Here is an 11681-nt window from a genome sequence, read left to right on the forward strand (position 1 = left end):
CTCTCTTGACAACCCGAGGTCGGGTCTGACCGTCCTGTGTCGTGCCCCACTCATCAGGCATGGCAGACGGCTGAAACTGCACAATCACCTGAGGAGGAACCAATCAGATTTATGCTACAGAAACATTGTTTACCATCTAGTCTTTTCTTGCTGAAAGCATTGAATCATTTTACCTTTGGATTGTGCATTACGATGGTCTCACCAGAAGGGAATTCTAGTCGGCGGTGCCACTGATTAGTGGTAACAGCCTTCTTATATTCTGCCTGTTTAACATACATAACATTGTGCAGTTAAAATGGCATCCTGATAATCCGTATTGTGACTACTGATGAGAATAAAATTTAAAGAGGAGCGCAAACCTCCAGCTTCTCACTGAATTCTTCTGAATAGGGGATGAAACGACTGTCTGTGTCTCCTTTGTAGAACCAGGTACAGCGGCGGACCTCAGTGGGCTCTTCCTCCCAGTACACGGCGGTCCGTGCGCGGTCATACAGCTGCACATCATAGCGTCCTCCGTCCGTACACACAATCACATTTTCTGGATCTGGCTGAACTGAAACAACAGATTGCAGTTGTGAAAAAGACTAAGAGTGCCCACATGCTTAATCTAACCTAATTGCTTAATCTCAAACTAATAAATTACAGAGACAGATGCGGTTCGATTTAGCCTAACATTACTCAATTTAAGATATCGTAAAATAAATAGCAGGCTTCATACTGGCCTCAAAACCAGAAAGCTAATACCAAAATATTGCCAAAGCCTTGTACAATTATTCCAGCTAGTGTAAGAGGGTTTGATGTAAACCCTTCCTGTCTTACCAGAGTTGAAAGTTTCTTCCAAGCAAATGGAATCCAGAATACTAAAAGGAAGCCAGACCATCTTTGACTCCACTTGTTTGCAGTAGAACCAGTGAGGTTGAACAGGTTCATAAACATTGTAAGCATATGGCACCATTGAGTTGGCAGGGACTAATGGTCCAGTCATGTTGGCCGTTGTAGGGGGTGGTGGAATCTGTGTGGGGGGAGGCTGAAAAATAGCAAAACAACATATGAACAAAGTACAAGTCCATAAGTATGCCAGTTTATGCTTATAAAGACACTAAAAAGACATTGCTTAAACTGGCATTTTTATTATATATATTTATACAGGGTTGCACCAATATTACAATTCTAATTTATATAAATCTGATCCAATTATTATGCTACAGCTGACAACAAACAAATAGCAGACATTAAAATCCAATTTTATTTTGTGTAAATAAATTAAATATTCCAAAATAAAAAATAGAATAAAAATAATAAACTAACTGAACTAAAAAATAAAATTAATGTTTAAATGTCTAATAAATTAATTTAGTTATCACAACATTACATTGTATCACTGTTGTTAACTAAATCGATTAAAAAATTTTCAGTAATTGAAATAAAGCTAAAATAAATAAATAAAATTGGATGAAAAACTTACACTTAAAAAACTAACAAAAATGTTTAAGTGAAATAAATAAGTACTAAAATTACTAACTTAAAATTAAAGCTATATACTGTACAAATATTAAAAGAAATAAAATAAAAACCAAAGCTTAAAAATATGCTAAAAGAACAACAAAATTACTAAAACAAACAACAATGAAAATAAAATATAAGAACTTTATTAAAATATTAATAAATAATATCAAATACAAAAATAACACTGTATTTTACAGTATGAAACTTCTGTGAGATGACGGGAAATTAGACGGCAAAGGTAATCTATAAAGCAGGAAATGAGTAGGAACAATTAAAAATCCAGTACTGGCCAATATAAATAAAGTATAAAGTGATACAAAAAAAAAAAAAAACAAGTCTAATAATTTATATTTACAGATAACCGATATGATATAATGCATCCTCAAGATTTTATCTGAAGTCAGTCTCTGTAGACCGTGGCAGCAGACCATTTTTCAAACATGACAGGGCCAGTAAAATCCCTCTTATTTGCCACTATAAATTTAAGAGCATAGTGATCAAAATATGACATTACATGACCAACCTTGGTAAACGCTGTGTGTGGAGTCTGGAACGAGGGAGCAGGGGTGGTCTGAGAATAGGGGTTTAGATGCTGGGGTGTTTGGCTGGGGGGCTGCTGCTGTAATTCAGGAGCCATGAGGTACGGACTAGCTTTGCTACTGGCAGCTGTGTGACGGTATGGATTATAGGACTGCTGGGAGCTCTGGGTAGGAGGAGGAGGAGGAGTTGATGCATTAGGTGGATGAGTGTATGTACCCACAGGGATTTGATTAGTGACACTGCCATACTGCTGTACGGGGTTCATGTGACTCATTGGTGGGTTTAGAGGCAGGCTAGCTGCAGTGGATGCAGGCAATGGGCTTGTTGTTGATGGAATGACGGTGGCGGCTGCAGGCGGGCATGGCTGCTGCCCTATAGATGCAAACGGGTCACTGCTGTTAGTCGTGCTGGAGAAATAATTGAATGTGGAGGCTTGAGGAGCTGCTGATGATGTCTGGCCAAGAAAACTGTCTTCTTCTCCAACTTCACTGGCATCATCTTCACAGAGGATGACAAAGAAAATAGGTTTTGAATATAATGGGTCTGTCAACTGTTTGTGATTTTTTTTTAAGTCATCACAGTTGAAACATGAAAAGCTTCAAGGAGCTTCAGTATAAGACTGACTTTGAGTTTTTATAAAGAGGAAGCTTTTTTTATTGGCATATGGCAAAATGAAACTCATACTTTTGTCAGGAAATATCAGTAATGGTTCTCTAAAAGACGTGATATTTCAGTCTTTTTACAATATTCATTGTAATTTAAATTAAGTTACGTTTTGATGACAGGTGGTTTTGGGGATAGTGAGTGATAATGTAATCTCATAATTTTGATAATTTCACGCTGTTACCTTTTAGGGTATGCTTTGCAACGTATATAAATATATATGTAACGTCAACTGTTTTATTTTACTAATCAAGCAAATAAAATAAATTTAAAAATGTTTATATATATATATATATATATATATATATATATATATATATATATATATATATATATATATATATATATATATATATATATATAACCAAAATGCGGGTTTATGTTTACTGGATATCCGAGAAAAATAATCTTACAGAAAGCATGAGATAATTATCATAAAGAGCAAAAGCCCCCCTAGAGGAAAGCTAGCATCACTATCCACTAAAGCAGACTTTATAGGCTCACCTCCGGATAAAACCGCGGGGCCGGTGGCCTGACTGACCGGTATGAACGGCAGGCTGAAGTTGAACTCCGGAGCTGCTGAAAACAGCAGATTTGCGCTGCTGCTGGGGATGTTATTGACTTTCCTATCAGCCATTTTCAATCAAATTTTACACGTAGCTTGTCCTCCAGTCGGAACAGCCAACTCTTCCTGTTTCGTCACGGTAGATAAAGGGGATCTCTGGACTTGTACAGATTTTCACTTCATTGATCGTCTGAAATGTTCACACGGTAAACTGCCCTGACGTCTACTACATGGCATACAGATTTGCGTGACGTAGACGTACCAAGGCAGAAGTAATCAATGGCACACAACATCGACAGTAAAATGTCTTTCGTTTTTGTTTTAAAAACGGCTACGATGCTAGGAAATAAAAACACTAATCAGTTTTAACTTCAAATGTTTACAAACATAATGTATTAATGTACACGAATAGTTCAATAAATGTCAAACTCTAGGCATTTTATGGAAACTCTTCTAATCAATAATTTTGATGCATAAACACAAATAACTTACTATTAACATAATATTATTAACGTATTACAATTTCGTATAACTTATTATTATTAATAATAATAATATTAATAATTATTAATTTATATCTAAATACATGCATAAATGAATACATATTGTTTGTAGAATTTTTGACTTTTACTTTATTGCTACAGCCATTGCACATATCGGTGAACTAGAACCGTCTAGACTAGCTAGGGCTGCGAAGAAAAGCATGGTCACGTGGTAGTTTTTATGACGCAATTTTCCCGCCACGGTGTGTTGTCCGCTGCTGAACTCTGAAACGTGTTTTGCATCAACAAGTCAAAGGAGTATTTTAGTATTAAATTTTGTGTTCAAAATCCCGCAGCGATGCCTACGGTTCATGACTGGATCAATAACCCACTGGGTGTTGTTGATGGGCTGTTTGGTAAGACGCAGTAGTCAAAAGATACTTTTTGATACTAATGTATGTAACGTTAGAGCATGTGATCGTCATGATCTGCTACGCTTTGTAAATCATTTCCCATGTAGTAGCCTGCATTACACTGTGAATAATCATGTATAAATTAATTTTCTAAAATGTGGCTATGCTTTGTGTCCCTTCAGCCCAGAGTAAGTCCTGTCCAGACTGGGAGAAGAAAGTTGTGGAATATTTCAAAGAGAAACTGAAACTAAACGAGGCTCATACATGGGTAAAGTTAGCTGTTACAATCTTATTTCCTCTGACATTTTATGTATATTGAATTATGCGGTATTCTTGCAGAAATAAATGAAACTGTGCGCTTATGTTTAGGATAGTGGCTAGCCCTCTGTGTGCAGATATGAGGTGTGCTTTTTGACGGATGACATAAATATCATGCAATAAAGCGGTTCTTTTGCCATAAGAACTGGTGTGGGCGTAATCTAGCATGTTATTTTTTTACAGCTGTGCGTAGTTAAACATGGGCTTGTGGTGATGGTAATGGGTTTAGTGAGAGATTAGACCTCAAGCTCATCTGTTTGACTTTGGAGTCATTCTTTTTTCTGTTTTTTCCAGGTTCCATCTCTGAATGATGTTCCCCTGCACTACCTGAAGCCTAACAGTCTCGTGAAATTTCGTTGCATGGTCCAGGATATGTTTGATCCAGAATTTTTCATGGGTGTTTATGAGACAAGTGATCCCACTTCAAACTCGAAAGTAAGTACTTTTACACATGTCTAATAGAAACGCATCTGCGTAGGTATTTTTTAAAACTCAATGAGATGCATAACATAACAAAAGCAGCCGGTTTTCCACCTTTGGGTGTTTTGAAATAATACACATAAGAAAGTATTTTTGAATAATTTCTAAACTTGTCCTTACTCGCAGCAGGTGAAATGTGGAAAATACAAAGATATCACAGAGGGTGGGGTGAGTAAATATTTGACTTGTTAACATGTAAACACACACCAATGTATTTATATGCTAGGTCTGGAGAAGTTGTTTCATATTTATTTCAGATCAAGCTTATAGGTGTGTTAAAAGCATGTTTCTATTATGTTCAAAACCGGGTTACAATTTTTATGGTAGGGGTCATATTGACCTTTATTTGATTAAATAAAAATTAACTAAAAATTACAATATAAAAAAAACAAGCCAAAAGAAACGGGTTAAACCGCAAACCTCTAACATTAATACCTTTTACACATTAGAAAAATATAAACACGAGTGATTTTTAAATTATGATTTTTAAAACTATGAAATATTTATAAACATTTATTTGTTCATAAAATGTGAATATTATAAACATGATTACAAAAGTTTCTTCGAATAGAAACATCTGGCCAATGCATAAATGTAAATTAGCAAAACTAAATACATCAAAATAAAAAAAGCTTATATGTCCGGTCTATGCAACTGTCTTTAACGTTGACCCACAAATATCATAATTGTAATAGAAATATTGTACCAACATTTTCAGGCATTTTCATGACCCAAAATAAGAAAGTCACAAAATTTCAAGAAAAACATCATAGGTTAACCTGTATTCATAAATTGAATGACCTGCAATAAAATATTAGGGTAAAATAGACATAAGCAACTGGACTTTATATCAGCAGGTGGACTTCAATTCAAGAAACACAGTTACTTCAGAGAGACAGACCTTTTATTGTGTCCCCATCCCAGGAGAATCTCAATGGGTCAAGGAAATATCCTTCACATGAACCCAGAAAGTGGTCTTGTTTACACTTCAGATAAGTCTACACAGCATGTGATTGGTAGTTTCCCTTTTTCTTATTGACCAAAATGAAAGTTAAACCATCTTTAACAGCTCAGAACAGCTACACAGGTACCAGTCAGGCACGAGTGGTGCCCTCCACTTCCTATGTCCCAAACAGGCATAAGCGCAGCTATGAAGAGGACGATGAGATGGACACGCAGCCCCAGCAGATGAAAAATTTTAGTCAGGGTAAGAAAGAAGTCTGAAGAATGCCGTTCCAGTGACTGTGTAGACATTATTTTTTTCCATCTATCATTTGTTCAAGATTAGATTAGTTTAGATTCTAAGATTTTGTCTTTTATCTATCATGTGCTCAAGATTAAAAATGATTTTCATTTGTCTCGAACAGGAGCTCAGAGCTCTGCTGAGTCTCATGGGAACATTGAGCCGAAGCGTCAGGAGACAGAAGCTCCCAGCCATGACCCGTCTCCATCACACTGCACATCCAGTCTGGACCTCAACTTCCCTTTGCCTGGAGAGAAGGGCCCAGCCTGTCTTGTTAAGGTTGAACTGTTCCTTCATCTTAAACCATCATCTTGACACACTCTAAATAAAATAGTTTCTTTTTATTGATTGACATTTTTAATGCACACTTTTAAGACTAACACTAGAATCAAGTTGTCTTGAGCAGGCACATGTTAATGTTGTATTTTCTTTGCAATAATATGATGGTTCACTCTACTGAATTGTTCCCCACCTACACAGACAGCAATGTAACTCGGCCATCCTCTGTAATTGGCAGGTATATGAGGATTGGGACGGTTTCAAACTGAATGACATGTTGGAAGTATTTGGCATCCTTTCTGTGGACCCTGCCTTGAGCGTGATTGCAGATGAGAGGTAATCTGAGCATCATTTTGGGATAGTTGTAATAGCAATAAGGGCTTTTGTAAAGATAAACTGTAATATATTTATTTTATGTCTTCAGAGAGGCTTCTTCTCTGTTGGACCCCACAGAAGGCATGGAGACAGTGGAGGAGCAAAGAGTTCACAGCCCACCAGCATCCCTCGTACCACGACTGCACATGCTGTATGCACAGCCTCTAGTGCACAATAACCCACTACTGCCCTCTAGTGTCTTGGAGAATAACGGCAACTGTAAGAAATTACTCTTAAGGATCTGTGATAAGGATCTTTTTATTAGAATTTGTATTATATATTCAGTTTTCATTTGAAATATTTGTTCATTTTTCATTTATATATTTGGTAACACTTAAAGCCTTTATGAATAATACATGAGAATTTTTTTTTAATGCATTGATTATGCCTTGTAATGCACCTTAAACTGCATTGTACAATATCATGAATAATTGTAACAACAGTTATAACACTTATCAAGTCATTGTTACACTATGCATTTTAAATTCAGTTATAATTATTTATGACAAGATATAATGTAATACAACACACATTATGAATTATTGCAATGCATTATAACCTTTAACAACCCTTTATAATGCATTATACATAAAGGATATAAGTGTTACCATATTTATTTTAATATTTTCATTTATCTTTAGTTTATATACTTATTAAATACTAGTTTTAATTGTAGTTATTTCAGTTATAGTAATTTTATTTCTTCAACTTGGTTACCAAGGCAACATTTCTAACTTTCATGTTTCATTAGTTTTTTTTTTATTTAATTTAATGTTTGTATAATTTTATTTCAGCTTTGTTTCAGTAAATAAGAATGATTTTTTAATAGTTTTTACACAACACTGGTGTAAAAGCAGTTAAATAGAATTATATTAAACAAAAATATTGTCATGAATATTATAAGAAGAAAATCGCTTTCCTTAATTGTTCACTATTTATTTGGACATCTAGTGAGCACTAATGCATTTCAAGAAATTATTATTGTTATAATTTTTTTGTATCAAAGTTATTTAGAATCAAACTGGCAGCAACTATTGAACTTCTGTATCATGTCAGCCGTACTGTTCAAACAGTTGCTGATGTTGTATATGTGTGAATGCTGTCTTCAGATTTAAGCAGTGTTCTTGGGGAACTGGCTTCAATCAGAGCAGAGCTGCTGACATACCTCACACATGTTCTGTTGGGGGATTCACTCGCTGCAGAGTACCTCATACTCCATCTCATCTCTAATGTGTACGTCTCTCATTTCTGGTTTCTGGAGTCCCTGTTTAGGTTATAGCACAAATTCAAGTATTAATATTGCTTTTGTGGCATTGTGTGGAAAGTCCAGTGCCTTCCTTCAGACTACACATCATAAAGTTTGCACTGTGTTTTTATTGTAGATACAGCAGACAGGATGTTCTTCCTTTGGGAAAATTTACCTTGAATCTCAGTGGCTGTCCTCACAGTTCTTCATACACTGAGCATCTCTACACGGTCATCCAACAGCTTGTGCCATCTGTAAGTGATCTAGATTGAACTTTTATAAATCTTTGTAAATAGTAGTAGTATTACTTATACTTTAAAACTTGATTCCCCTTTCTTGCTAGTCATACCGACTATGCATGAGCCTGCATAACATGAACACCCAGAGGATGGTGCCCCGGAAAGATTACACAGCTAACCGCCTGGTGAGTGGGACTCTTCAGCTGTCCAATAACACGTCATTGTTTCTGGATGAGACACAGCTGGAGCAGGGCCAACTGGACACCACAGGTGAGAGCACTGATTATCACTGGGAAAAGCACTGTGCTGACTAGATGTACAATAGGTCTAACACCACTTGGGCTACATTTACATGCAACCTAATAATCTTACCTAACCTAAAGGAAATGTGTGGCATTGATCATGCGACACTTTGTACATGGAGGTTCTTGCTTCCATTAAAGCTCAAGATGATTTATGGATCATTCTCAAATCATGCTGGAGAACATGATCCACAGGTTTTAGACTTTACACAAACCTGTGGAGTTCATGCAGATTGAGTGCTGTTGTGAATTGCTCATTAAATAATTTGTAATGTAAAAAGTTTGTACTCCATATTCATATTGAGAGATGGTGATGTCTCACTTTTGAACTCAACCATATGAGCAGTAAGTCTAGTGTTTCTCAAGAAGTGGTTTTGACATTTATGTATTATTAGCAACAAAAAAAACACCTTTTTATTTATACTGAAATGTACATAACCTAATTGGTGTTATGCCAAATTTACATGGCAGAGGTACCACAGACGTGCCTCTGAAGTGGCATTTAGGTTTCTTTGCACAGACTGTTTAAATGCTGCTCAGAGGTGCATTTACACAGCAGTTACAGCTGTCTATTTTAATAATTTGATATTGTAATGAGGTGGGTCAGAGCAGGCTTATTTTAATCTTGCTTCTATGCAGCATTGTGAATTTTGAGCAGGCATAGAGCAGTCCTAACTAGGCTCGCCTTCACAGTTGAGAGTCACTATCAGTAACCTTGACATTCTGTGTTCAGATCATTACACTTATCTAATCTCTGGCAGAGATATTTGCATGCCTAAAGGAAGAGTAAACATCCTTTTCTGCAGCATCAGGCATTTCCTTTCAGACTGTATTGCTCTGTGTTGCTCAGTCGTTGTATTTGTCTTACGAGATGTTCATAGAGACACAATTCTTTTGTACTGTCTGTCTTGGGTGTAGGTGTGCGAAACATCACCGCGCTGGGGAACCTGATCTCCTGGCAGAAGGTTGATTACGACTTCAACTACCACCAGATGGAATTCTCCTGCAATATTAACGTGCTCATCACATCTGAGGGCCGATCGCTCCTCCCGGTAAGAACATCAGGCCTGAGTGTTTTCTTCAGTGTTTTATTATTCAAATATTTACCACATGTATTTGGCTGGATTAGATAGTCTGGCATCTTAATTTTCAACAAGTTAAAATGACTTGGTTGAATGCCTCTCCCATGGGAGTTGTTTCCATCGGGCAGTTGTAAAGACAGCCTAATATTTCCATTACAGTCCACAGGGTTGTCGTCAGCTCCCTGGCTGGGCTCTAATGCTGTGATGCTAACAGCCTGTGGAAAGTGCTGTGCTATTCCTGTACGTCAGCTCTCTAGTTCCCATGGTGGCAACTCTACCACAAGGACATTAGAGGGAGAGGCCAGGACAGGCCACTTATTTAATGTCATGAAGCACAGATACACAGTTTTATTTACAGTTTAAAAAGGCACTGAAGGTTCATTAGAAGTAGTTTCATGACATTGTGATATTGACAAATGAGAACTTGAAATACAAGCGCTCAGTCATTTTAAAAATGAAGCCCATTATAAAGTGCAACTTTTAAATGAGTCCTTGCAAAGAATTTCTTCTTTGCTTTCTCAGTCTGACTGTCAGGTTCACCTTCGGCCCACCCTGAACCCACCTAACCTGGAGGAGTACCTGAGCGCCGTGCAGGTGGCGCAGGTTCCATCTCAGCTCAACAAGTATCGCATTTATCTGAGTGTGGCACGTGCTCTGAACTACACCATTTCAGATGAGATCACAAAGGTCAGCGTCTTCTCGTCAACTTTATATTTATAGTGCTTTACACAGTAAAGATCGTTTTAGAGCAGCTTCACAGTAATATGAAAATAACAGTTTAAATGTTGCAAAGCTCTTTAGCTGTGAAATGAATACGGTTTAATCTATAAACCAGCTCTACACAAGATTCAGCTCAAGTCAGTTCAGTGTTGCGTAGTTCATCAATTATGAAATGAACATGATTCAGTTATAAAGCAGCTCTACAGAAGACATTATACAGCACAATTTAGTTCCAGTTTAGTCAGTGCAGTCAGACTGATAATTTTGCTGAATATCAAGTTTCTTTTAAACCCCAAACCGAAGGCGACCGTGGCAAGGAACCAAAACTCCAGTGGCGAAAAAAAAAATGTTGATATGATTGTTCATCATGATGATATTTTTTGCCTGTAGGCAGTAGAAGAGGACTTTGTAGAGATGCGAAAAGATGACCCTCAGAGTATGTCTGCGGAAGACCTCCATAGGCTGCTGGTTGTTGCGAGGTGAGTTTTGAATTGCGCTTTCACAACTAATCTAGTTATGTTATCCACAATATGACAATTAAATGCTAATTTATTTCAGGTTGCTCTCATTAAGTCACGGGCAGAACACACTGTCTAGAGATGGCTGGATGAAAGCAAAGCAGCTCGAGGCTTTGAGAATAAGTAGAACACCGCAGCAGAAATGTGTGAATGGAAATGAGCCTTAAAATATATTACTACTTACACGTACTTCAACAGTTTCATACTCGTTTGTATTTTGGATTAAAAGGTAATGTTTTCATATGACTTCTTGTGCAGTTCAGTTTTTTTTTTTTTACTTCATTTTACATGTGGAAAACCTTACAGACACTGGTGAAGATAATTACATTTAGTTTTTGATACTTTGTGTATTTACATTTATATGGAGATGCAAACATGTGACAAAGAATACCTGCCTTACAGCAAATATGTACACTTATGGCACAAGGGTATTAGGAAAAATAAAGTTTTGAGAACTTTGTATATATAGTATTATTAAAAATGTTGGATAGCACTTCACAAAGGTTTCATTTGTTAACTAGTATAGTACATTAGTTAACATTTACTAATACATTATTAAAATGTAATATCAAAATACATTCTAACACTTAAGGGCCTTGTTATTCTGATGTATTACTATGAGTTAAAATCATGCAGTTAAAAACAGCTTTACATCAAGGTTCATCAGCATGTTTAGAGTTAAAGATAGCAAAGGCCTGAAAGTGCCAGTG

At 36.5% G+C, this 11681-nt stretch overlaps 2 protein-coding genes across 3 annotated transcripts in view; one reads left to right on the top strand and one right to left on the bottom strand.

Moving 5' to 3' along the window:
• LOC132110679 (SEC23-interacting protein-like) overlaps positions 1-3464 on the bottom strand; it is a 10265-nt gene extending 6801 nt beyond the window's left edge. Inside the window, exons 1-6 of the mRNA XM_059517489.1 lie at positions 3214-3464; positions 2030-2544; positions 820-1027; positions 360-553; positions 174-263; positions 1-88 (exon numbers count right to left, since the gene is read on the bottom strand). The exon at positions 1-88 is cut by the window's left edge and continues 33 nt beyond it. Coding sequence (XP_059373472.1) covers positions 1-88; positions 174-263; positions 360-553; positions 820-1027; positions 2030-2544; positions 3214-3346 — 1228 coding nt within the window. The 5' untranslated portion in view covers positions 3347-3464. The remainder of the gene's footprint in view (positions 89-173; positions 264-359; positions 554-819; positions 1028-2029; positions 2545-3213) is intronic.
• A 523-nt stretch (positions 3465-3987) lies between these two features.
• LOC132110682 (mini-chromosome maintenance complex-binding protein) lies at positions 3988-11217 on the top strand. 2 transcript variants are annotated; one of them, XM_059517492.1, is made up of 16 exons: positions 3988-4172; positions 4352-4437; positions 4782-4922; positions 5094-5135; positions 5822-5914; positions 6045-6174; positions 6335-6489; positions 6728-6825; positions 6914-7083; positions 7974-8097; positions 8247-8364; positions 8454-8619; positions 9570-9703; positions 10256-10420; positions 10844-10932; positions 11012-11217. In XM_059517492.1, exons 1-16 carry the CDS (start codon positions 4115-4117, stop codon positions 11136-11138), a joined length of 1896 nt encoding a protein of 631 aa, XP_059373475.1. In that variant the 5' UTR covers positions 3988-4114; the 3' UTR covers positions 11139-11217. The 2 variants fall into 2 exon arrangements, with proteins under 2 accessions (XP_059373475.1, XP_059373476.1); XM_059517493.1 differs by having other exon boundaries at positions 5825-5914.
• Positions 11218-11681: the final 464 nt, after the last annotated feature.

The sequence above is a fragment of the Carassius carassius genome, chromosome 30 (genome assembly GCF_963082965.1).
Source record: "Carassius carassius chromosome 30, fCarCar2.1, whole genome shotgun sequence".
In the NCBI taxonomy this organism is placed as follows: domain Eukaryota; kingdom Metazoa; phylum Chordata; class Actinopteri; order Cypriniformes; family Cyprinidae; genus Carassius; species Carassius carassius.

Bases quoted from the DNA above. Each gene is read 5' to 3' on its own strand.
- LOC132110682 (XM_059517492.1), top strand. From the start codon at position 4,115: ATGCCTACGGTTCATGACTGGATCAATAACCCACTGGGTGTTGTTGAT. The intron at 4,173-4,351 runs GTAAGACGCAGT...GTGTCCCTTCAG, and splicing joins TGTTGTTGATGGGCTGTTTG to CCCAGAGTAAGTCCTGTCCA. The intron at 6,175-6,334 runs GTAAGAAAGAAG...TGTCTCGAACAG, and splicing joins GATGAAAAATTTTAGTCAGG to GAGCTCAGAGCTCTGCTGAG.